This window comes from Rhineura floridana, chromosome 6, assembly GCF_030035675.1.
Source record: "Rhineura floridana isolate rRhiFlo1 chromosome 6, rRhiFlo1.hap2, whole genome shotgun sequence".
Classification (NCBI taxonomy): domain Eukaryota; kingdom Metazoa; phylum Chordata; class Lepidosauria; order Squamata; family Rhineuridae; genus Rhineura; species Rhineura floridana.
Genome location: NC_084485.1, coordinates 126,979,672 through 127,002,840, shown reverse-complemented (window position 1 = coordinate 127,002,840; position 23,169 = coordinate 126,979,672). Strand labels below are relative to the sequence as shown.

Below are 23,169 nucleotides of genomic sequence, written 5' to 3'. Positions count from 1 at the left end.
CCTTCAAGTGGATCCCAACTTATGACGACCCTTTGAATAGGGTTTTCATGGTAAGCGGTATTCAGAGGTGGTTTACCATTGCCTCCCTCTGAGGCTGAGAGGCAGTGACTGGCCCAAGGTCACCCAGTGATCTTCATGGCTGTGTGGGGATTTGAATCCTGGTCTCCCAGGTCATACTCCAACGTTGACCCGAGGGAGGGGCAGGGAGGGTAGGAGGAGGGGGAGGGTAAGAAATTGGGTGGGTGGGCACAGGGCAGAGGGGAAGCCCCTTTCCTTTCCAAAAGGAAAACATTGTGAACAGTATCACTGCTTTTCAAGGTTTCCCCCACCTTTTTATTCTACAGCAGGCACATGTAGCCTCCCACCCAAATTTAAACCAAAGCTGTCCCTGCCCACATCCACATCAGGCCTTTATTTCACTTTGGACAGTCATGGCTTCTCAAAGAATCCTGGGAAGTGTAGTTAGTTATGCATATATCAACTAAGATTAAAGAGGAGCTAATTGGCTGCTAGATGCCACTGTTCTTAATTACATGAAAAATCTAAACATTTCCTGTTAACAGTGTGGGTGTGCTTCTCAGAATACAAATGCATTCCTAGAGTATGGTAATATCTATTTGAACCATTCCTTTTTGAGCTGCATTATATGAATGGTTTCTTTAATGTGCTTCCATCTTTATGCTTTCAAAATATGCAATTTTACCTTGTTTGTTGTTATGTGCCTGCATGTAAATTTTTGGCAACCCTATGAATCAGCGACCTCCAAAAGCATCCTGGGAGACCAGGGTTCGAATCCCCACATAGCCATGAAGCCCACTGGGTGACCTTGACAGTGGAGATGAGCCAGTGCATTTTGTAAAAAAGAACAGAGATATGACCTTGCAGCAATATTTCAGCAACATATTCAGAATTCTTGACTGGAATGATGTGATGGGGCTTGACATAGAAAAAAATTATGGAATTAACTACAAATATGTGACAATGGAAAAACTTTTAAGAGATGAGCCAGTGCATTTTGTAAAAAAGAAGAGCAGAGATGTGACTTTACAACAATATTTCAGCAACATATTCAGAATTGATGGCAAGGACATATTTGTGATGGGGGAAATTCCCATCAGAATCTTGTTATATGACTATGGCTATGACAGCAAGATCATCATGGGATACTGATAATGGATGAATGCATACTGAAACCACTGGATTTAACAGGACTATTGAAGATGGAAGATGGAATTAATATTGATAATGGAAGAATGGTTATGGAAATTATTGGACCTAACAGATTTGACGAGATGGATTAATCAATATGTTTATTTGGACTATGGCTATGACAACAAGATTATTATGGGATACTGATAATGGAAGAATGGCTACTGAAATTACTGGACTTAACAGGATTATTGAAGATGGAATTAATACAGATAATGGAAGAATGGCTATTGAAATTATTGGGCCTAACAGATTTGAATCAGATGGATTAAGCGACATGTTTATTTGGAGAAAAATTGAAAGATATATCTCTCAAGGAATTGAAACCTCTCTTTGACTTTTTGTGGAAAGAATAAAGTAATGTTTATGAGATTTGATGATTAATTAAGATAACTACTGGAGGAAAGTGATTTTATAATATAATTTTAGAGACAGGATTGTTATATATTGTAGACCTATAACTGATCTGCGACAAATCGGAAGTCAACATTTTATTTTATTGTTTAATTGTTTTTGTTTTGTTTTGTTTTTTGTCTTTGAAAATTTGAATAAAAATTAATGATAAAAAAAAGAGTTTTGTCAGTCATCCACTGAGGTCTTTCTATCTTTTTAGCCTCTAAAAATACATTAATATTCACATGTGTCAAGTTTTTTCCCCTATACAGCACATCTTAATGGTTTTTTTCCTAGTGCATATCTTCACATTATTTCCATTATTTCCAGAATGAAGTTTCTTAAATTCGTTGATGAGTTGAATACATTACTTTCACCTGATTGTGAATACATGAAAATACTTTAATGGATAAACAACACAGGTTTTATATCTTTCTATGACAGCCAAAACTCAAATATTTTCGTTTTAAGATTTTGAAGTTAATTTTTTGAAAAGAAAATGTTCATATACATTTACCCATACATATTTAGAATATCTGATTTTGTACAGGTTTACTATTTTTCTTTGAAGCTTAATTCCATCCTCTTTTGTGTATTTCAGTCAAGATTTCAATTTCATTTCCAAAACGTTGGAAAACCAGGGCCAGCCTTGTCCTCTTGTTGCTGATGTGATAGATTCTCAGTCCACCATTTGCAAAATCTTTTACATAAATTCACTACTAAAAATTAAGTTCAGTCTTATTTTTTTTTAATCTATTTGTGAAATTTTTTCTTCTTTCGATTCTTCTTGCCTGCTGCAAGGGCTGCCTTTTCAGCAATGATATCTTGATACTTTCTTTTATTATATCTGAAGAAGAGAAGTAATTTTATGAAGTTTGAGTAGAGCACATGAAAAAGAATTCAGAAAAAAAGCATATGCAAAATAACTTTTACAGATCAAGCAGTGTCATGACTATCATTGGTTACAGACTGAACAATAAAATTGACTTAATTTAGTAACAGGAATCATTGTTAGCCATAATTAGATAAATGGAACTAATTTTAGAATAGGGGAGAGTGATAGTGATAATTTGCCCATCCAGCTACCTTTGACTTTACCAAAGGAATTTAGATTAAATTCACAATCTTTGCCTCCCCAAATGCTTACTGTTAGAGGGGATAATAAAAGAATCAAGTGCTACAGTGGATGCTTTTGTTGAGCTTATTGATTCATCCCAAATACTGGAAAAGTATAGACAAATAATTGCTGACTCTGCTGCAGAATGCGGTATACCAAGGTTTGAAACCTTGGGATCTAAATAACAGCAATTATTGTTAGCCATGATTAGATAAATGGAACCACTATATTCAGTACTAGCATATCTGAGTGTCAGAGCAAACACCAGGAGAGAGCTGTTGCCTCCTACTCTTCTGTGAGCTTCCCGAAGATATGTGGGTGGCCATTGTTGGAACAGAATTCAGGACTAGAAGGACCCTGGGTATGATCCAACAAGGCTAGAGTTACTAGTTGTAACAACAAAACTCTATACGGGCAGTGCAAACAGGCAGACTTTTGGAAGAGTTTTTGAGAATAAAACTAGTTCCAAACAAACTTGAAGAGGCAAGAAATACTCTTACAGCCAACAGGTTGGCTTTGGTTTAATATAAAAATGTTCACTGACAGCTATGTTGTCAATTGCAATAGTTACAACTGTGAAGTTGCACTAATTAATCTACCAAAATTAACATTAAAGAGTAATCAGTAGACCAGTTTTCATAGATCCCAACAAAAAACTGAACAGGCAGCACCCAACTGAGCATCTTGCATGTCCCAATCAGACACAAACATAATAGCATCTGAGTGTTGTCTCCCTAACACAAATACCAGAAAACAGGAAAAAGTGGGCTACATCTAATAAGCAAGGCAGATACTGCTATATATGATATGAACTGCAAGATGCAATTCTTGAAAAGATAGAGGGTGGAATCCAATGTTGCACAACTAGACTTCTGCTTGTGCAACAGGACTTCACCTTCTCCTCCTCCCCCCCACTACAGCTCCCCCTTCTCTAGGGAGTCCCCCAACACTCTGGACCAGATTCTGATGACACACAGGGGGACTTTAAGGGGAGGAGAGGAAGGTGAAGTTCCACTGCTCAAGCAGAAGTCCACCAATAGCACTTGGCTACAACCCAAAGAAATGAAGCATTTCTGACCTTTCAGGATTGTCTTCTTTTTCTGCATCTATGAAGATGCCCTTTTATTTAAATATATATAGCCTACTTTTCTTTATAAATACACGGCAACTTACAAAATTATTCACTGACATCAAAATAAATACAATAACAAAAACACAACCCAAAAATTACTTAAAACAGCATAATATAATAAGACCAAATACAGCTTAAAACAACTGAGTTTAAAAGAAGAGACATCTATTAAGAGGTCTTGACAGGACACCTGAAACTTAAGAGATAGGCAGCCATCCACAACTCTTTAGGGAGACAGATTCAGCATAATCTGAGTGCTGAATGGAAAAGGCCCTGTCTCATATTCCAAGCAACCATACTTCTGGAAGTACTGGGATGCCTAGGGGTCCTATGATGTTGAATGCACTGGATGGACATGATCACAAGGGAGGAATGTGGAGCTCCAGATATTGTTAGTAACAATTTAACAGATTTTTTTTACATTGGTACTTTGTTTGAATTAAGTCTTCAATTGAAATTCATTGTAAATACCTTCTAAACTCAGAATCTGCTAGAAGTTCTTCCACAATGTTTTTCTTCCTCTCTTTCTTGGGAATTCGGGCATGATAGAAGTCTAATGGAGTATCCACAATAGTTCCAACCTGAGAAAAGAAAATTCAAGATGAATTTTTATTACTACATATATTTGAAGGGCTATTTTTGAAAGAAGAACATAAGAGGGGCTACTGGATAAAGAAGGACCAGTGAAGCCTAATATGTCAAACATGATCCCCAAATACATATACAGTGAAGAACTTATAATCTCCAGAAAGAGTTTTAATTTAAAACAAATGAAAGCAGCATGCTAAGACCGGTGAAGATACATAAATCTAGCACACCATTAAACATGTTTATGAAGTTTAAATTCAAAATAATATTAATTTATTATTAAATTTATATCCCAAAGGGAGCACTCAAGTTCAGCTGAAATTAGTTGAGTCTTCAGTATGCGTATCTGCAGTAATAGACGGCATGGAGGACCTTTGCCACTCATTTGACCTCCCGATGGCTGAGCTGCTGCTGCTGCAGCACACTGAGATGGGGATGAGGTTGGTGCACTGCAAACACACAGGTAGAGCCAATCTGGTGCTCCTGCTGCTGCATTTGCCAACCTCACTCCCCCTTCTCCTCCCAGGATGCAGTACCATCAGGAGATCAGGCGCATGGTGCAGCCCCACTGAGCCATCCGTTACTGCTCATAGTAGCTGCTGGCTACACTCCAAAAGAGATACACAAAGGGTGAAGCTTCTGAAGAACCAGGAAGCCATAGAGTTTCTTTTTCAAACACTAACCCATACAGAAAATGAACAAAGGAATTGAACCTCTGGAGCATACATCGGTGTTTGAAATTCAGGAGGCAGAAGCACTACGGTGGGCAAATAGAATGGAATTAATAATTAAGATATGTATTGCAATACAAAAACCCAGATCCAGGTATGTATTTAAAATAGTATTTCATAGTTAATTTGACATGCACATATAAAATCCATTACCTAAGAAAACCAGATGAGGATCAGTGTGTGTTCCAAAGTACATTTAATTTCAACAGAGTGGTGAAGCAGAAACCTACATACACAATTGTAACATCTTCTCACGTTCTTACCTGAAAGTATTTGGGAAGGCCTTCTCTATCATTCTTTTTATAAAATCTCTTAGGATCTATGGCTGCCCTCATCTTCAGCGCCTTAAGGTCATTTTTCAATTCATCAGTCATTTCTGGGGCTTTCATACCAAACCAACCATCACCAGTTGTTTTCTCTCGCTCTGCCTGTATTGAACACACCAAGAAACAGTATTTAAAAACTCATCCACCATCTAAAAAAATGACTGCATTTGTATGCCGTAAAGCCTGTTGATTAAGAGTTCTAAGCAAGCTTCGTGATTTAAAGCTGGATATAGAACAAACCCTTAGAGCTTTACATTAAGACAGTTTTCAAAGTATTCAAACATTTTTCTTATATTTAAACAGGTTTCAAGGAAATTAAAAAACCCCTCTTAATAGTCTAAACCAGCATTATTAGTTTACCACAGCTTACCTTTAAAGGCCTTTGTTGTGTCCCACCTGCTATCACCTTGCCTTTAGCAAGAAGTTATACTCCCCCCCCCCACTACAGATAAGCAATGCCTCTGCCTATTACTGTCCAGGGCTAGGAAAGCCTCAACGGCATGTTATCTTTGTACCCTTAACAGACCACAGCTATGGGCTGACTTCCTATACCTGTTACTGCTATTCTTTCACTCTAAGATGACTCTGCTGCCCCCATTAGATATTTTTACAACCCATTTTTCTGTACCAATATGTGTACCCTCAGATGGCTGACCAATAAACAGCCTAAATATATACAACTTTGCTTTTAACTCAGCTTCTCAAGCATGTGGTTAGTTTTATGTTCTTTTTTCTTGTCCTGCCTCTCTATCCACTATGAAGCCTTCCTTCCAGCCTTCCTCACTATCCAAGACCAATTTCCTATCTGTCTTTCTCTCTTAAGAACCAAACCCTATCAACTGTCAACTGCCATTTACTCAAATATAAACTGCCATCCCCTTTTTCTCTCAACCAATCACACGCAGCATTCCCCAACATTCCATCTCATTCCTCTTCCTTCATTAACCACTTACCATATACAACCAAATACCAACCTCCACCATAAATACTATAATATATGTACACTGAAGAATCACAGCCTTCATATGTTATTTTGAAAGTTAAAAAAGTACATTTGAGACTACAGATAAGGAGTGTGTTGTGTATTCAAGTGTCAAAGCATCTATGGGACAAAGTCAGACTCTGCAATTAGCCTTTAAACTTTAGCATTTTGTGTTAATAGATCATAGTACCTATATTACCTTTTAATACCAAATTAAACCAAGATACCCAAGAAGCTCATATATAGCAGCACTTAAAAATATGAAGTAACCCATATTTACAAATTATCACTGCATGCTCAGTGTCAACCCTCCCCTATGCAAGCTAGCCAAATCCTCCACATGAAGCTTGCTTCTTCCTCCATCCCCCCCCCATATTTCCTCAAGCGCTCAATCATCCAACTTTTTGGTCCCTAATAAATCACTGCCTCTTACTCTTACATGTTTTCCTACACCCATCCTAAACACCAAAGCCCTCTGTCTCTTCAGGAATCAACTTCTCTTCGAAGACTCCTTTCTTCTGGCCAGCAGGCTAGCGGCAAATTCAGAAGTGCAGGGTCCCTTCATGTTAGTCCCAGCCATGCCCCTCCCTTTTTTTGCTGCTGGGTTGAGAACGAGACCCTTGTCTTTTTTTTTAATTTTCAAAATAAACAAAATATAAACATAAAAAACAAATGAAACTCCAAATATTACACTATGTAGATCATAATCATATTGCTTGTGAAGATTACATTTTGATTATACATAGTGAATTATTAACACAATTTTAATTCATGCATTATTACTGTTCCCTTTTGTTTTCTTTCCTGCAGGATTGTTGAATATCATTCCTATCCTTTCATTTATTGGACCATTTAATATTTAATAATAGTGCCATATCCTGTGTATGCCACTGGCAGTGGGATCCTTTTATCTTGTAAATTTATATAATTGATAAAATCATACCATGCTGAAATGAAATTAGTCCCTTTACTTTGTCCTCTTGTTCTCTTTAAATTATCTGTCAGTTTTTCAAGTAGAGCCATGTCCCAAACTATTTGATACCAAAAATCTGTATTTGCTCCTTTAAGGTCTTTCCAAAATTGTACAATAGTAATCCTTGCTGCTGCTAACAAAAAACTTACCAACTAATTATTTTTTTTAAAAGAAATATTTTTCATTTTCAAATAGTACAGAAAAAGGAACTATAACATATTTCCCCTCCCTCCTCCCTGGCAACCCCGATTTATTCTATAAGACAGCTATTGCAGTGTTTAAGTAAAATATAAGAGTTCATCAAGCCAACCACCTCTGGTAAAGGGTTTGGGTACTTGGCAACGATTTTCCTCCTGAGATGTAAATTCAATAAAGGGCATCCATTGGTCTGTGAAAGTGTCTTTCTTCTTAGTGCCTGCTGCTAGTTTCAAGTTTTGCGTTAGTGTCTCCAGCAAAGCAAATTCCCCAACTTCTTATTTTTAATAACAAGATCTTCATTCAAAAATAAATTCAATATTGCTCATTGTGGTATCAATGTGATTTTTGTTGGGTTATCTGTTCAATCTCCTTAATCACAGATGCCCAAAATCTGTGATTTTTTGACACTTCCGCCACATATGTATATACTTACCAATTCTTTGACACTCCCTCCAGCACACTGAAGATGTTCCTGGATTCATTAATGCTATTTTCCTAGGTGGTCAGATAACACTGATATACAATTTTCAGAGACAATTCTCTGTATTTAGCTGCTATTGTTTGGTGTGGTGGCTTATTCCACTGTGTTACCCACTCTTCCCTATCTATTTCAATTCCAAGCTCCCTTTCCCACCACAATTTTAATTCTGATGTATCTACTCCTGTGTAATCAACCAATATTTTATATGTATTAGATGTCAGGCCCTTTGAATCCTCTGCATATGCTAATACTAATTTCTTAAATCTGCGGGTTTCAGCTGATTTTATTTCTGGATTATTAAAAAAAAAACGATTTGTTCCCATAATAACCATGGGAATGGGATTTCCTGCAGTTGATTTTTTAACTTATCTTCTGCAATGGGCATTCCATTCTGATAAAAACCACACAGATGATATAATTCCTTAGCACAGCAGCCCTTAACATCATATGTATGACTTTTATTGCAAAACATGGGGTGGTATACCAAGGGAATCAGAGGAGACATTGTAGGGAGTAAAACTGTTACCTTTTCCTTCCAGGCCTCAAACACTGTTGGTGTGAACCTGTTTTCCATTTCATTTAAAGATTGGAGTTTATTTTTAAGAAAGGGAAATATCTGATTTGTCAAATAACCCGTATTCTTCCCCCCCCAAAATAAATTAATGTATCTGTCGCTGCCATAAACATAATTGCTTTAAATTGGAAGAACTTGAAATAAAAAGGTAAGTTTCAGTCTGGGGGTGCTCCTGGATCCATCTTTGTTGCTAGATGCTCAGTGGCTAGGACTGCCTTTTACCAGCTTTGGATGGTAGGACAGCTGCGGCAGTTTCTGGACCGGAATAGCCTGATCACTGTTATCCATGCAGTAGTAACCTCAAGGCTGGATTACTGTAATGCGCTCTATGTGGGGCTGCCCTTCAGGTTGGTCCGGAAGCTGTAGCTGGTGCAAAAAGTGGCAGCAAGACTGCTCACTGGGGCAGGGTATCACTAACATGTCACCCTCCTGCTGAAAGAATTGCGCTGGTTGCCCATTTGCTACCGGGCCAAGTTCAAGGTTTTAGTTTGGTGTACAAAGCCCTATACAGCTCGGGACCAGGATACCTGAAAGACAGTCTTATGCCTTATATACCCAGTCGATCACTGCACTCTGCAGGTGAGGGCCACCTACAGATACCATGTTATCAGGAGGTTCATTCTGCACAATATAGGAAATGGACCTTTAGTGTGGCAGCACCTACCCTGTGGAATTTCCTACCCTTAAATATTAGACAGGCGCCATCTCTGTTATCTTTATGGCACCTATTGAAGACCTTCCTCTTTCAACAAGCCTTTTAAGTTGAGACCTTATCCCAGTCTGCATCTGTGTTGGAATTGCTTTTTAATATGTTTTTAAAACCTTTTAAAAATATATGTTTTTAACCTTTTTTTTAAGATGCCTTCAGAGCTTTTAAAAAATGTTTTTAAAGATGTTTTGTTTTAATGTATTTTAAAGTCTCTTTTTATGATGTTTTAAAGTGTTTTTAGTGCTTTTGCTTGCCGCCCTGGGCTCCTGCTGAGAGGAAGGGCAGGATATAAATCAAATAATAAATAAATATTATGCTCATTTTTATCAGAGCCAATTTATCCATCAAAGTAAAATCGGATTTTTTCCATCTTTTCACATCCTTATTAATATTCTTCCAGACTTGACCATAATTTTCCTCATACATTTTGTTCAAATTTCTAGTGATCTGTACTCCTAGTATTTCAGCTAGCTATGGCAAACCAGGATACCTAGAAGTCTTGAAAATAATTTTTGAACATTAGGAGGGACATTAAAGCATAAGGCCACTGATTTTTGAAAATTCATTCACTTGTAACTAGTTCAAAGGATTCAGATTCTCTTTTTAAAGCCATGGCCGTTTTCCAAGGATCTGAAGTTGTAGCTACTATGTCATCCGCATAAAGCCCTATCACATACTTTCGATCTTTTGTGTTTACTCCTACCATATCTCTGGCCTGCTGCAATCTAATTGCTAGGGGTTCTAACGCTAAAATAAACAAAAAAAGAGGACAGAGGAAACCTCTTTGTTCCCCAATGCATTTCAAACAACTCTGAATCCACATTATTTACCCTTATTTTAGTCTTAGAAATTGAGTACAGGCGGGCCCCGCTTATACGGCAGGTTCCGTTCTGGACCCCCGCCGTAAAGCAGAAATCACAGTAAAGCAGAACCCCATTGAGTATAATGGGGCATGTCGTGCAAAAATGCCGCAAAAGTGCAAAAATCAGGTTTAAAACAGGGAATGAAAGCCACTGCATTAGCGGAACACCAGTAAGCAGAGCGCCGGTAAGTGGGGCCCTACTGTATATATGTTCAATTAACCCTTTAAAATTTCAGGCCAACCCCCATTCTTGTTATCACCTCAGTCAGAAACCCCCATTCCAGACAATCAAATGCTTTAAACACATCTAGGGCTAATACTGCTAGAGGGGATGAGGACATTTTGCTACAATGAATAATATTTAAGATTTTACGAATAGAATCTGCCATTTGTCTACAAGGAAGAAACCCCGTTTGGTGTAAGCCGATCACCTTTGTTAATATCTTCTTTAGCCTATTAGCCATTACTGCGGCAAATATCTTATAGTCTTGATTAACTAATGAGATTGCCCGATAAGAGTCAACTTTTGTTTGATCCTGAAATGGCTTCGGAATTTAAGAATTTTTTATTCTAGCCACGTTCTTGGAAATGAGGCTCCCTCTATTATATTGTTACATAATCTCACTAAATAGGAAATGAGGTTTTTAAATGTTTTATAATACTCTGTAGTGTACCCATCAGGACCTGGAGCCTTTCCAGATTTTAATTGCTTTATAACCTCTTCTATCTCCTCCTTGGATATCTGATTCTGTATCATTTCTTTATCCTCCATTAGTACCTGTGGTAAAACTATCGAATCTAAAAAATTAACTACGTTTTCTGGAGAGAGTTTTATAGATCTTTATAATTTTTTATAAAAATTCAAAAGCCATTTGTTTACTGCAGAATACAAATTAGTTCCATCTTCTTCCACTAAACAATGTACTCTTGCTTTTCCCCTTTTTACTTCTTCGTGCCAATAACTTGGAACACTTTTCTCCATATTTGTAATATTTCTGTTTCATATACAATAAATTAATCATTATTTTGTTTCCTTCTTTTTAATTCTAGCTGTCTATATTTCCAGTTTGATCCTGTCCTGTTCTTTTATATTCCCTTGGCAATGCTTCTATCTTTTTTTTCCAATTTTTGAACATCCTCTCTTCTGTTTTTCCTTAGAACACTATATTCTTCAATACACTGATGTAAGCTGCATTGCAAAGCCTTCTGTTAGGTGTACTTTCTACCATATCTGAAATGGGGGATGCTGCCTCTATATCAATCTGTTGCGGCTCGGCAGGGGAGCCGTCCAATTCAACATCCTTATCTCGCAGCTTGAAGTATGCTGAAATGTTTCCTGGTTTGGACTTTCCTGGTGGAGGAGACATTCCTCAACATGCACGTATTATTTTTAACAGTCCCGAACCGAAGGAGCTCCATGGGGATAAAAGTAATTCTGGCATCAAACACAGAGCAAAAGCTTTAAGTGGCCATCTTCTATCAAAGCCAGGCCATGCCCCCCTTGTTAATGCCTTGTCCCACAACAACAGACATCTCTAGGAGCCAACAAGCATGAATGGGGAGAATGTTAGCTACTGAAAAGAGTCTTCTCAGCAGCTAACTCACCTCCTTTCTCTGATTGGCCCAAATCAGCAGGAAAGGACAAGGAAGCATGTTAGATGACTCTTCTCAGTGGGTAACAAACTCCCCTTTTATGCTGATTGGCTTGTAGGATCATAGAATTGTAGCATTATAAGGGGCCTATAAGGCCATTGAGTCCAACCCCCTGCTCAATACAGGAATCCAAATTAAATCATACCCGACAGGTAGCTGTTCAGCTGCCTCTTGAATGCCTCCAGTGTTGCAGAGCCCACCACCTCCATAGGTAATTGGTTCCATTGTCATACTGCTCTAACAATTAGGACGTTTTTCCTGATGTTCGGTTGAAATCTGGCTTTCTGCAACTTGAGCCCATTATTCTGTGTCCTGCACTCTGGGACAACTGAAAAGAGATCCTGGCCCTCCTCTGTGTGTACCTTTCAAACACTTGAAGATGCTATCATATCTCCCCTCAGTCTTCTCAAGGCATGTCCACTTCTTTCAGTCTCAACTCATAGGGCTTTGTTTCCAGTCCCCTAGTCATCCCTGTTGCCCTCCTCTGAACCTATTCTAGTTTGTCTGCATCCTTCTTAAACTTCAGTGTTCAGATTGGACACAGTACTCAGGATGAGGCCTAACCAGTGCTGAATAGAGGGGAACTAATACTTCACGCGATTTGGAGACTATACTTCTGTTAATGCAGCCTAAAATAGCATTTGCCTTTTTTGCAGTCACATCACACTGTTGGCTCATATTCAGTTTTTGATCAACAACAATCCCAAGATCCTTCTTGTATGTAGTATTGCTGAGCCAAGTATCCCCCCATCTTATAACTGTGCATTTGGTTTCTTTTTCCTAGGTGTACAACTTTGCACTTATCCCTGTTAAATTTCATTCTGTTGTTTTCAGCTCAACGCTCAAGTCTATCAAGATTCCTTTGAATTTTGTTTCTGTCTTCCAGGGTATTAGCTATCCTTCCCACTTCCGTATCATCTGCAGATTTGAAAAGTATTCCCTGTATTTCCTTAGCCCAGTTATTAATAAAAATGTTGAAGAGCACTGGGCCCAGGACTGAGCCCTGCGGTACCCCGTTCGTTGCTTCCTGGAGACACAGGGACCCTGCTCCCAAAAAAGTAAGGGGTCTAAGACCCTTCGAGACCCTGGACAACTGCACCCCTGCTTCTGGCACCTTAGCTTATATTATCCACCTCTTCATATTTCATTTATCATATTTTATACCACTCTTCCTCCAAGAAGGCGAAGATGCTCAGAAGAGCATATATAGCATCATCCCATTTTCCACTCCTGAGGCAGATTAAGCTGAGAAATGGTGTGACTGTATATATATGTGCATGCCTGCAGAGAGCTTTAAAGACAGACTTATTCTTGTAGCATTGAGCATTACCCATATTGCTTAGTCGGACTCCACTTACCCTACGTTGCTTCTTCAACTGATGGACTGATTCTTTTAATGGAATACATTCCTTTTTTTCAAAATCTGGTGTTATAACACTCTTCTGCAAAAGCTATAAAGATATATGGTATTAAACTAGCATAATTACTACACAGTCCTTTGCAGACAACAACAAAAGAAATTCTACAGAATTTGAAATATGCAGTTACAATCAAAGTTATGTAAAACTCCCTGAACAGTAGGTTAGGATGAAGAACTGAGTCACAGAAAGGCTACTGCTGAAAGCAATTCAATACTACTTGTAGAAAACATTTGAGAGTTAAGCTGAGAAAGGAGCATCATGAAAAACAGTTTGGAAAATGCAGGAGCTGAGACAGTTCTTTTCTCAAAACAGCAAGGACTGAGGATTCGTTGAACTCTGTATTTTATTGAGCTACAGAAACATCTAATAGGACTCAATGTATGCCTTCTAAAGTGTGAGATTGACTAACAGAATATATTTTAACAGACTGCAGGCACCACAAATAGTATGATTCCACCCTGCAGAATCCTATACTTTACTTCTAGCAGCCTGTAAATGTGAGAAGCAAAAAAAGTAGGTTGGGTTCTATTCTAATACACTGTATAAATTAGAAAGCTGGAATCCACACTGTATGGATGAAAAAATAAAACTGCCCTATTTTATACGCAGGACACTATTTACCCCGTGTCATTCAACATTTATTTAACAGTTGTACGCTGCAGAGATTCATACACTGTTATGGCATGAGAGCTTATAATTTAAGCAGAACAGTAAAAAAAAGGAGAGGACAGAAACTGAAAAAATGTAGTTATTGTTAAGGTGGGGATAGGTTAAGTGGCTAGAAAGGGTGTATCTTAGTTTAGAAAAGGCTAGTTCAGAAATAGTAGTTTTTGATGAGTGATCTGAAAGGAGGACTGGAAAGCTGTTCAGTGGGTGCAGAGACGGAAAGCATTCTAGCCATATGAAATAATATGGAGAAGACAGGAGTGGGAATCTAAACCTTTCAAAACATTTTTAGTTAACAATTGTAAAAAGAATATTTATGGAGCTCTAGTGTGACCAATATAAAACTTGCTCATGGAAACTGTTGGTATTGCATTTGTCAAAATAAATGATAAATTTCAGTCTTACGCTTCCACTGTTGGTTTTGGTTACATCCTTAAAGCAAATGCCAAAGCTTGCTGGAACTGCAGCTTTCCATGTTGAGCAAGAATCAAATGAGAGACATTTTGACATGTCTGAATGTGCATGGCTATGCTCAAATATGCAATACCCAAATAGTCCTGGGAACAGTTCACTGCCAGCTCTGAACACTCACAAGCATGTACTGGATGAAGCAGACTGAGACTTGGCTCACTAACAGCACAGCAGCCATCTGTGCTCATGGTTTGCTACTCAGGTAAGCACTGTCACCCACATTCTGACATGTCAAAATGGCAGCACGTATTGAGCCTAAGGTGACGGGTGGAGCTAACTGTATAGATGCCCAATCAACTAGATTCCCATAAAAGTGTTCTAAACAGATGATTAAATGATGTCAATTAGAAGAAAGGTTAAAAGTAATGGCATCAGAGTTTCTTTTGGGGTTCTGGACACTGACAATCATGATTAAGCAGGAACTGGTTCTTAGCAACAGAAATTTAGCACTATGGTGCCATTTATGGCTTCCTATTAAGCCCAGCTTTCAGTACAAGAGTGGACTTTTGGTCCTTTACCTCATCTTTCTTGTTTTCCTTTAGTGACACAACTCCATGAGAGCCAGGTTTCTGCTTTCCTGCATCAAAGCTAATATATAAACCTCCAAGATTTTTAACATTTAGGCCAGGATCAATGCTGCTTGAAAACGATAAACTGGAAGAGAATGAAATTGTCAATTTAAAATACCAATTCACAATCCAATTAGCACATATTTGCCATCATCTGTCACAAGCACATTACAGGAAGTATTCTTGAAATGAACAAACACATTCAGAATTTCAGAAGCAGAGTGCACCTGCATGCAAATTCACCCCCCCACACTAAATCCTTCCCATAGGAACCAAAACATGCAAAAAGCTCTTTAACTATTAACACTGAGTTTCTCCCTATGCAATGTGAGCAGTGACAGAAGCGTTTAACAGACTCCTCATCTCATTATCTACTGAAGCTGCACACTTCCAAGACAAAGACAGAAGGCTTTTAGAAAGCAGTTGAAATTCAGAAGGAGAATCCCTAGACTTTCAGCTATCTAATCCAGGTATGTCTTCAGAGCCTTAAACAGTTTGTTGCCCCTACTCCTTGTCAAATAACCCCTGGCAAACTGTAGAATTCATGTATTGCTAGACAATCAGGGTATGTTGCTGCTTCCATTTTCTTGGACCTTGTTAAAAAAATATTTTCCCCAAATACATGTCTCATAGGATTGGTAAAATAAACCATAACTAAGTTCCTTGGGAGAACTTACATTTTATTATTTCCATTTATTAAATCTTCATCCTCATCTATAAACTCCTCTTCATAATCTTCCAGTTCTGAGGAGTCCTCACTTTGTTCATCATCTGCTGTGTCCTCCTCTAAATAGCATGCTTTGGTGGAGTCCATGCCAGTTTTATCAATTACAAATAGTTCTTCACTGCGTGAATTGTCCAAGGCTAATGTATTTTTATTACCAGCATATGCAGAACTAGCAATCATTTCTACTTCATTAATTTCTTCTAAATCACTGTTTTCAGATTCATCACTCTCATTACTTGTAAGTGACACAGTCAAACATTTTTCATGTCCTGTTTTGGTTGCACATGAAGAGGATTCAGCAACTGGCTCATCTTGGCTTTCACTGCTGTGTGTACTTGCAACAGAAATGCTGCCATCATCATCACTCTCTATTCTTTGTGATGGGATAATATTCTTTTGTGGACTACCTGTTTTTGATGGCTTGCCTAAATCTATTACCTCTTCTATGTGATGCTGACAACTCCGTGTAATCTTTCTGGTATTCATTTTTTGGGGTACCACATTGCTATTGCTTTTGTTAGGGGCTGTTTGTCTCAGGGACATACTAGATTGATCAAGATTTATGAGATCATATCCAAAGATGTCTGAATGCTTTTTTATAGGTGATTGGTTTTCAGTTACCTTTATGGATTTTTCTAAAGTTAGATCACACACTTCCTCTGTGCTCTCCATGATTTCATATGCATCAGCTGATACTTGTTTTGGAATTGATTCCTTTATATCTTTTTTCTCTCCTATCTTTATCTCTGCACTAGCTGGAGATTCACAGTCTGTCTCCTTTGGCCTGTTTTTTTTAGGTGATTTTTTGGTGCATTCGCTTGTCATTTTGGGGGGGCTGCTTGAAAAAATCTGTTTTAGATCACTGCTGACAACAGATTGAGAATTGCACTTTGTTTTACGTGGGCTAGGTTGCACATTTATGCAAGAGGAAGAGAGAGAACACGGTTGTTCTGCATCTAAATCATAATTTGTGGGTTGTTCTGAATCAGAAATTACAATAGTCTCTGATTTAGTTACACAGTCAGTCAATTTTGCATCTTCCACCACAACTCCACTTTTTCGTTCAGAGTGAGATGTTGCTTCTACTGGTAATCTTTGCCGCATGATCCTCGTTACTCGTTTAAACTGAACAGATGGCTCTGTAGAAATACCTGAGCACCACGATTCCGCATCAGAAACCTCTTCAGTTTGGGCCTCACACACTGGTGAAACATTAATCTTGACTTGCCGAATTCTAGTGATTCTTGCAACACTTGGAGTCCGCACTCCTGAAATGGTGGAGGAACACGAGTCTGCTTCAGAAAGGTCATCATCTTCTTGACGTCTGCTTCCTTCACTTGCAAGAGCTTTCTTGCTTTGCCTATTTTTACTAGGACTCTCTAGCTGACAAGGAACTACAATTTGCCGCCTTCTTGTTATTCTTATAAACAAAGGTGTCTGAAGACCAGACACAGAGGAACAATGTGATTCTGCTTCAGAAATATCCCCATCAGCCTGCAGATCAGCCACCGAGTCTGCTAAATTCACAGCTTTACTCCTAATCAGGGTTGTGTGTGCCTCAGGGGGCTCTTCCACATCCACTTTTGTTTCAGATTCCTTCATTTTCTCAACATGAGTTTCAGGAATGACTTTTGTATGGGAATTCGCTTTACTTCTGCTCCTAGTTGTCCTCAAAGATGTGCTGCCTTCCACTGAAGTCAGCTGTAAGAAACAGAATGATGTCAGGTAACACCACCAACAATTTCCATAGACAAAAGCCAGGTGAGAAACTCCATTCTCAAATTCCAAAGCATTGTGGCTTTCTATCAGGTATTGTAAAAATGAAACAATATTACATCAATTTGCAGAGTAAGCAATCTTTTAGTTGTACCTTGTCAATAAAAAACATTTCTAATTATGAGCATCATAAATGTTTGGCACGCTGCCTGTTTCTGTAAGTACCTAAAATTTACACTGGTGGACACAGCATTAAGAAAAAGCTTGATATACTTTTGTAAATACTCAATATGTTTTTCTACTTAAACGCTTGTTTTATAAAATGGAAATGGACTGCCTTCAGTCGATCCTGACTTACGGCTACCCAATGAATAGGGTTTTCATGGTAAGTGGCATTCAATGGGGGTTTACCATTGCCTCCCTCTGAGGTTAGTCCTCCCCAGCTGGCTAGGGCCTGCTCAGCTTGCCACAGCTGCACAAGCCACCCCCTTTCTTGTCCGCAACTGCCAGCTGGGGGGCAACTGGGCTCCTTGGGACTATGCAGCTTGCCCATGGCTGCACAAGTGACAGGGCACATAACCCGAGCCACTCACTGTGGGGGTGATCTTTAGCTGGCCCCTGACACCCAGGAGACACAAGCGGGGATTTGAACTCAAAGACTCTGGACTCCCAGAGAGGCTCTCCTCCCCAGTAAGCAATTATTAAATTAATCTAAGCAAGTTATTCTGAGATTTCTTTTGGTAATACAAATGGACATTTACAGATTCTCTTAAAACCTGCTCTCAGAATAGGCTGTGAGTTTATCTCTGGACAAGAGTAAAAAGCTAAAGCAAATGCTTAAGGTGAAAGCCAAAAGTGGGTGAAGAGATGCATATTCTAAAGTACTGTCACCCAACTTTCCTTCCCAGCAACCTCTTGTTGTGGAGGGAAAAGAACTGGGTTCACAAAGTCCTGGGATTAATGAGAAAGGAAATACCAGGGCCTCAAAATAGTGTGTGGTGCCTCCAGCTCACAGGTTTCCTGAAAGAAGGTAAGAGAAAAACCAGTGGGCAGCATATCAGAATACTGTAAAGTACAAAAAAAATTAGAATTTTTTTTTAAAGGAAGAAAATAAAGCAAGGTAAATATCTAAATAATAAAATAGGAGGGGGTTGGAGTCCAATAACTGAATGATCGAAGGGTAAGTTGTTTCATCCTAGTATGCAGTGCATCTGTGGGCCTCTCATTCTCTGTCATTCCTTTGGCTCTGGAGTTGCTGCTCTTCTCCACTGCCTTCTCTTGACAGTTTTATTAACTCCTTCTTCAGTATCCTTAGATCAGACCCTCTCCAGACCTTTACAGCAGCTCCTAGCAGCTGGAATACCTGAGAGACTAAGGAAGAGGACTTGCCATCATGGTCACTCCTCAGCACTTCCCCTTTGGCACTGCCAGTCTCCTCTGGGGGAGCACAGGGTGACAGTGCTATTAATGCAAAGAATCAGACTTTCATTTTCAGAGATTTCTTATCTCATGAATTATCTGACTGCTGGAAGAGGCAGATTTTTAGATAGGATAGTACCAAATAATTGAAGACTCCAAAGTTTACCTGCAGCTAAGAGCATATCATATGTTACCAAGAAGTAATACAAAAGGTGCAAGTGTTAACTGAAACACACTGCACGTTGCAGGAATGCCCAAAAAGCATAGCCTTTTAACAAATAATTAAAGGACAGACCTAAACAACTCCCTCTTAGAAAAGAGATTACCTGCGTGTCTGCTAAAGAGTTTTATTCATAATAAGTATAGGGCTTTAGGGCAAAGCCAGACACCGTAATTGTGTTGCAGCTACTCCTTTGCACTCTTTTTAGTGATGGCTGTGCTATTTCTGTTGATGCCATGATCCCCCTAGGCCAGGGGGTCTTCACCTGTGGTAAATTGACCACTAGGGAGTCCATGGATAGGCTTAAGGGTGAACCAGGTGCAAAAATTATGATTTCCCCTCCTTTGATTTCCTTTCTCTTACCTTGAAAATTTTGTGTATGTGTTTATGTGCATTTTTCTGGGGAGAGAGTACATAGCTTTCATCAAAGGAGCCTGTGACCCAAAAAAGGCTGAGAACCACTGCCCTACGTTATCACCTTTATGGGGGTATCAGGAGCAATGAAGTTTGCAGAAACTGGATTATCAACACATTAAAAACACATTAAAGCCCCCACACCCATATAGCAACCATATTATGCTGATCTACCTATACCAGGTAGTTCTGAAACATATGGCTACATATATCTCACAAATGTGCCCATATAACTGGCAAGATACAAACGGTAGCTGGCATTGCCAGCTCAAGACATTTTGTTGCTTGAGGGAAAGGACAAAATGGCCATCCTGAATCCAGGCTCGCCACTGATTCTTACTTCAACGCTGGCAATAGGATAGTATCCTCCACTGCATTTGAGGGAAGCAGGCTACGTTAGCTGACACAGCTCTGCCATCCAACACCTCACGTCTGTTTCCTACTCCCACCCCAGCATTTGCCACCTAAGGGTGGCCCTGGGCATACGCGAGTAGGTGAGATGTTAGTACCCTCTCTGCAATGTTCTCCTTCACAGAAGCAAAAGCCAGCACTGGCACTCAGACCGCACTGCATCTTTCCAGCCCAGCCCCACTCATCTTTCTACCCATCATCACGTACCACAAATGCACCGTCCTCCTTTTCCAGGGCCAAAAGAAAAGATGCTTCAAAGCGTGAACCTGGGATGGGTAAGGCACTTAGCGGGCGCCTCCCCGACCATCGTCACTAGAGGTAGAAGAGCTGCAACGATGCATCGCAGGTTCTTTTCTCCCCTGCCCCACACCCCAGGGCTCCGTTCAAAACATCCAGTCGTGTTGCATGCCGCCTTTGTGTCTAAGCAGACGCAGCGGCGCTCGGACTGCTTCCCTCCTCACCAACCAGCACTCGCTGGTCAAGCGATGGAGCCCACGCGCGCATATGATAACGCTCGCTCTCGCGGGGTTTATACCTCGAAAAAGGGTTTGACCATTCGAACTCCAGCGCGCGAGAGCTGCAATGGCCGCAACGAGGGATCCGCTCAGACGGGTTCGCGCCCCCTCCACTTAAAGACCTCTCCCCCTCCGCCTCCCTCTCACCTCCGCTCCTGTGGGGTGATCATTCCTCCCCGTCTCCGATTCCCTTAGTTGAGCTGACCGCCGGGTGACCACCATCTTCTCGATGTCTGGAAGCGCATGGAGAGGAAGCATTTTCTGTTCACTTCCGAGTTGCTGCACCAATCCCTAACTGCTCCGGATGAAACCCTTCTGTTCCTTGTATGGTTCCTTCCGGCAGTGTGGAAAGGATAATCTATATTGGCGTTCCACTGGTTTCTCTAGAGTCACTCTAGTCTGCACGCACCTCTTTACCGAGACAAACCCTGGAATTCATGACTAGAATCGCCTGTCTTCTAGTTGCTGACTGTATTGTTGTAATGGTTGCAGGCAAGAGTGTTGCTCGAGGAGGGGAAACTAAAAACAGGCGAAACTAAAGATAGGCGCTAGATGAGAACTGAGGGAAATTCATCTAAGCCGGGAAAGGGGAATTCTGGCAGAGGACGGGGAACGTCTTTTAGGAAGCAGGAAGCGTCCTTGTTTTGTCGGTTTCAAGAGAGTGTTAGGTCCAAACCCAACACGCGAGTCGTCTCTGTCAACCCCAACTCGCATTCACCCGGGAGGGTGCCGAGCTGTGCATATACCCACTATCAGAGATCAAGTAATACAACACAAGTCCTTTGCAAAGGGGTCCCAATACTTACAAGCCAGCAGCTTTCAGAAATAGGAACCCCGTTTATTGATACCACACAGAATATATAGCTTTTCCTCGAAGGTTACAATCTTGGGGATCAACGTCATAAACTTCAAAGAAACATTTGATTGTCACTATAACCTAAAGATATGTTAAAGTTGGTAAAAGGGGTATAGGGGAAGAGTAATATTTGACACATTTGGGAGTGTTTTCAGACATTGGGTCTGCATATTTCACATGTCCTTGAGATAAGCGTTCTGCCAGCCAGAGACAAAGAGAAATGCAAAGATGAGGCCCCAACTGCAACCGGGCGGCCCTCGAGTGGCGACAGAAGCAATATGCTAGACTTTGAATACTATGTTGAGGGTCATTGAGAACATCAGCAAAGCTATACAGTACAAGTTGTAACAGTATGCGAGGAATAACCTTCAAAGAATAACATTGAAGAGGAAGGGGAGATAATGGTGTTTCAGGCTTAAACCGGCTTTTATTGTGAGAGCCACTGGAGTAGGAAAAAGGTCAGGTCACCAGGAAATAAACCGTTGCTTTATATCAAAATGATAGAAAGGCCACTTTGGTTCACAGTAGAATAGGCTAAATATGAAATGTGATTTTATGTTTAAGGGCACTAGCATAAATTTGAACACAACAAGAGCATGACTTCCGTTTTGTCGGTTTCAAGAGAGGATGACTTCCTGTTTTTGTATCTGCAGTATGACTCCAAAATGTATTGTGAGTGAAGGCTACTCTCTAATCATCACTACAGCTCTATTTAAAGTGTTGGTTTTGACCTTCAAAGCCCTAAACGGCTTGGGCCCAAATTTCCCGGAATATATAGCTATCTAAGCCTTAAGATCTGCTTCTTTACCAGGGAGAGACTATAAAGTAGCCATTTTCTACTGGAACGAAAGAACACAAGAGGCGATAAATCCATGTAACTTATATGATTGCAAACATATCTGAGGTTTAGCTATTTATGCGGTTGTATTAGCTCTAAGCAGTGTTTAAAACAATTCAATTATAAAATTTAAAATGAATGACTGGGATATTTTGTATTGAATACAGCTAAATGTGCTTGCACAGCATGTATTTAATATTTATATTAACGTTCATTTATAGTCTGAATTTTTATATTTAATTGTATTCTCTTCAATATTACTATACTTATGGGCAGACTATTTTCTTTTTTAGGGCTATGTAAAGTTATGAAACAGCCTTTGTGGGGAAGGAAGCTTGGCACCAACTTTGGTCTTTTTGGTGCTTAGTAAAGTACCTATGTAGTCAATCTTGTTTAAATTGCATTCACCTTGTAGTGACTTTTGTCACTTTTTATTTTATGGTTTCTTTTGTAATTAAGTTTGTACATATTTATTGCAGGCTGCCCAGAGAACTTCATTACGGGGCAGCATACACTTCACTTTTATCCTCTTAGCTGGTGCAGACACTACTTCTTAAAAAAAAGTCTGTTTGTGTAAATTAACATGTGGATCTGACCTATGGAAGATCACAGCAGCTACTTCCATGATTGGGGGGGGGGCTGCAAATCCTACCAGCAGCTCTGGTTCCTCCTGTTCCTGGGATCATTTATAGTGCTTTGTCCCTCCCACCTTAGACACCAGAAATTCTGGGGCTAGTAATTATTGAGATAACATAGCACGCAGGGAAGCACAAATCTCTCAACCTTTTTGAGATAAATGTGCAAGACAAAAGTGTATGTTGTGAAGCCTCTGAAGTGCCCTATGAGTAGAAGTGTAGGGTACAAATAAAACTGATTATATAGGTTAAAAGTAAAGAGCAGTTCAATGTTAAGACTAACAGTGCAATAAAAGGCCTAACGGATTGTCTTACTTTACCGAGATGTTTCTATTAAGCTGGATGGATGAACAGATTTCATTG

At 39.6% G+C, this 23,169-nt stretch overlaps 1 protein-coding gene across 1 annotated transcript; it reads right to left on the bottom strand.

Moving 5' to 3' along the window:
• Window positions 1–1,983: 1,983 nt before the first annotated feature.
• DNTTIP2 (deoxynucleotidyltransferase terminal interacting protein 2) lies at window positions 1,984–20,806 on the bottom strand. The gene is made up of 7 exons (XM_061633756.1): window positions 20,625–20,806; window positions 15,733–17,483; window positions 15,005–15,140; window positions 13,287–13,379; window positions 5,434–5,598; window positions 4,323–4,432; window positions 1,984–2,449 (listed from the first exon to the last, which is right to left on the bottom strand). Exons 1-7 carry the CDS (start codon window positions 20,733–20,735, stop codon window positions 2,356–2,358), a joined length of 2,460 nt encoding a protein of 819 aa, XP_061489740.1. The 5' UTR covers window positions 20,736–20,806; the 3' UTR covers window positions 1,984–2,355.
• Window positions 20,807–23,169: the final 2,363 nt, after the last annotated feature.

Excerpts from the sequence above, each read along its gene's own strand:
- DNTTIP2 (XM_061633756.1), bottom strand. The coding sequence starts at position 20,735 with ATGCTTCCTCTCCATGCGCTTCCAGACATCGAGAAGATGGTGGTCACC. Across the intron at positions 17,484-20,624 it reads ATCACCCCACAGGAGCGGAG|CTGACTTCAGTGGAAGGCAG; the intron begins GTGAGAGGGAGG and ends TGTTTCTTACAG. Across the intron at positions 2,450-4,322 it reads GCAGATTCTGAGTTTAGAAG|ATATAATAAAAGAAAGTATC; the intron begins GTATTTACAATG and ends TCTCTTCTTCAG.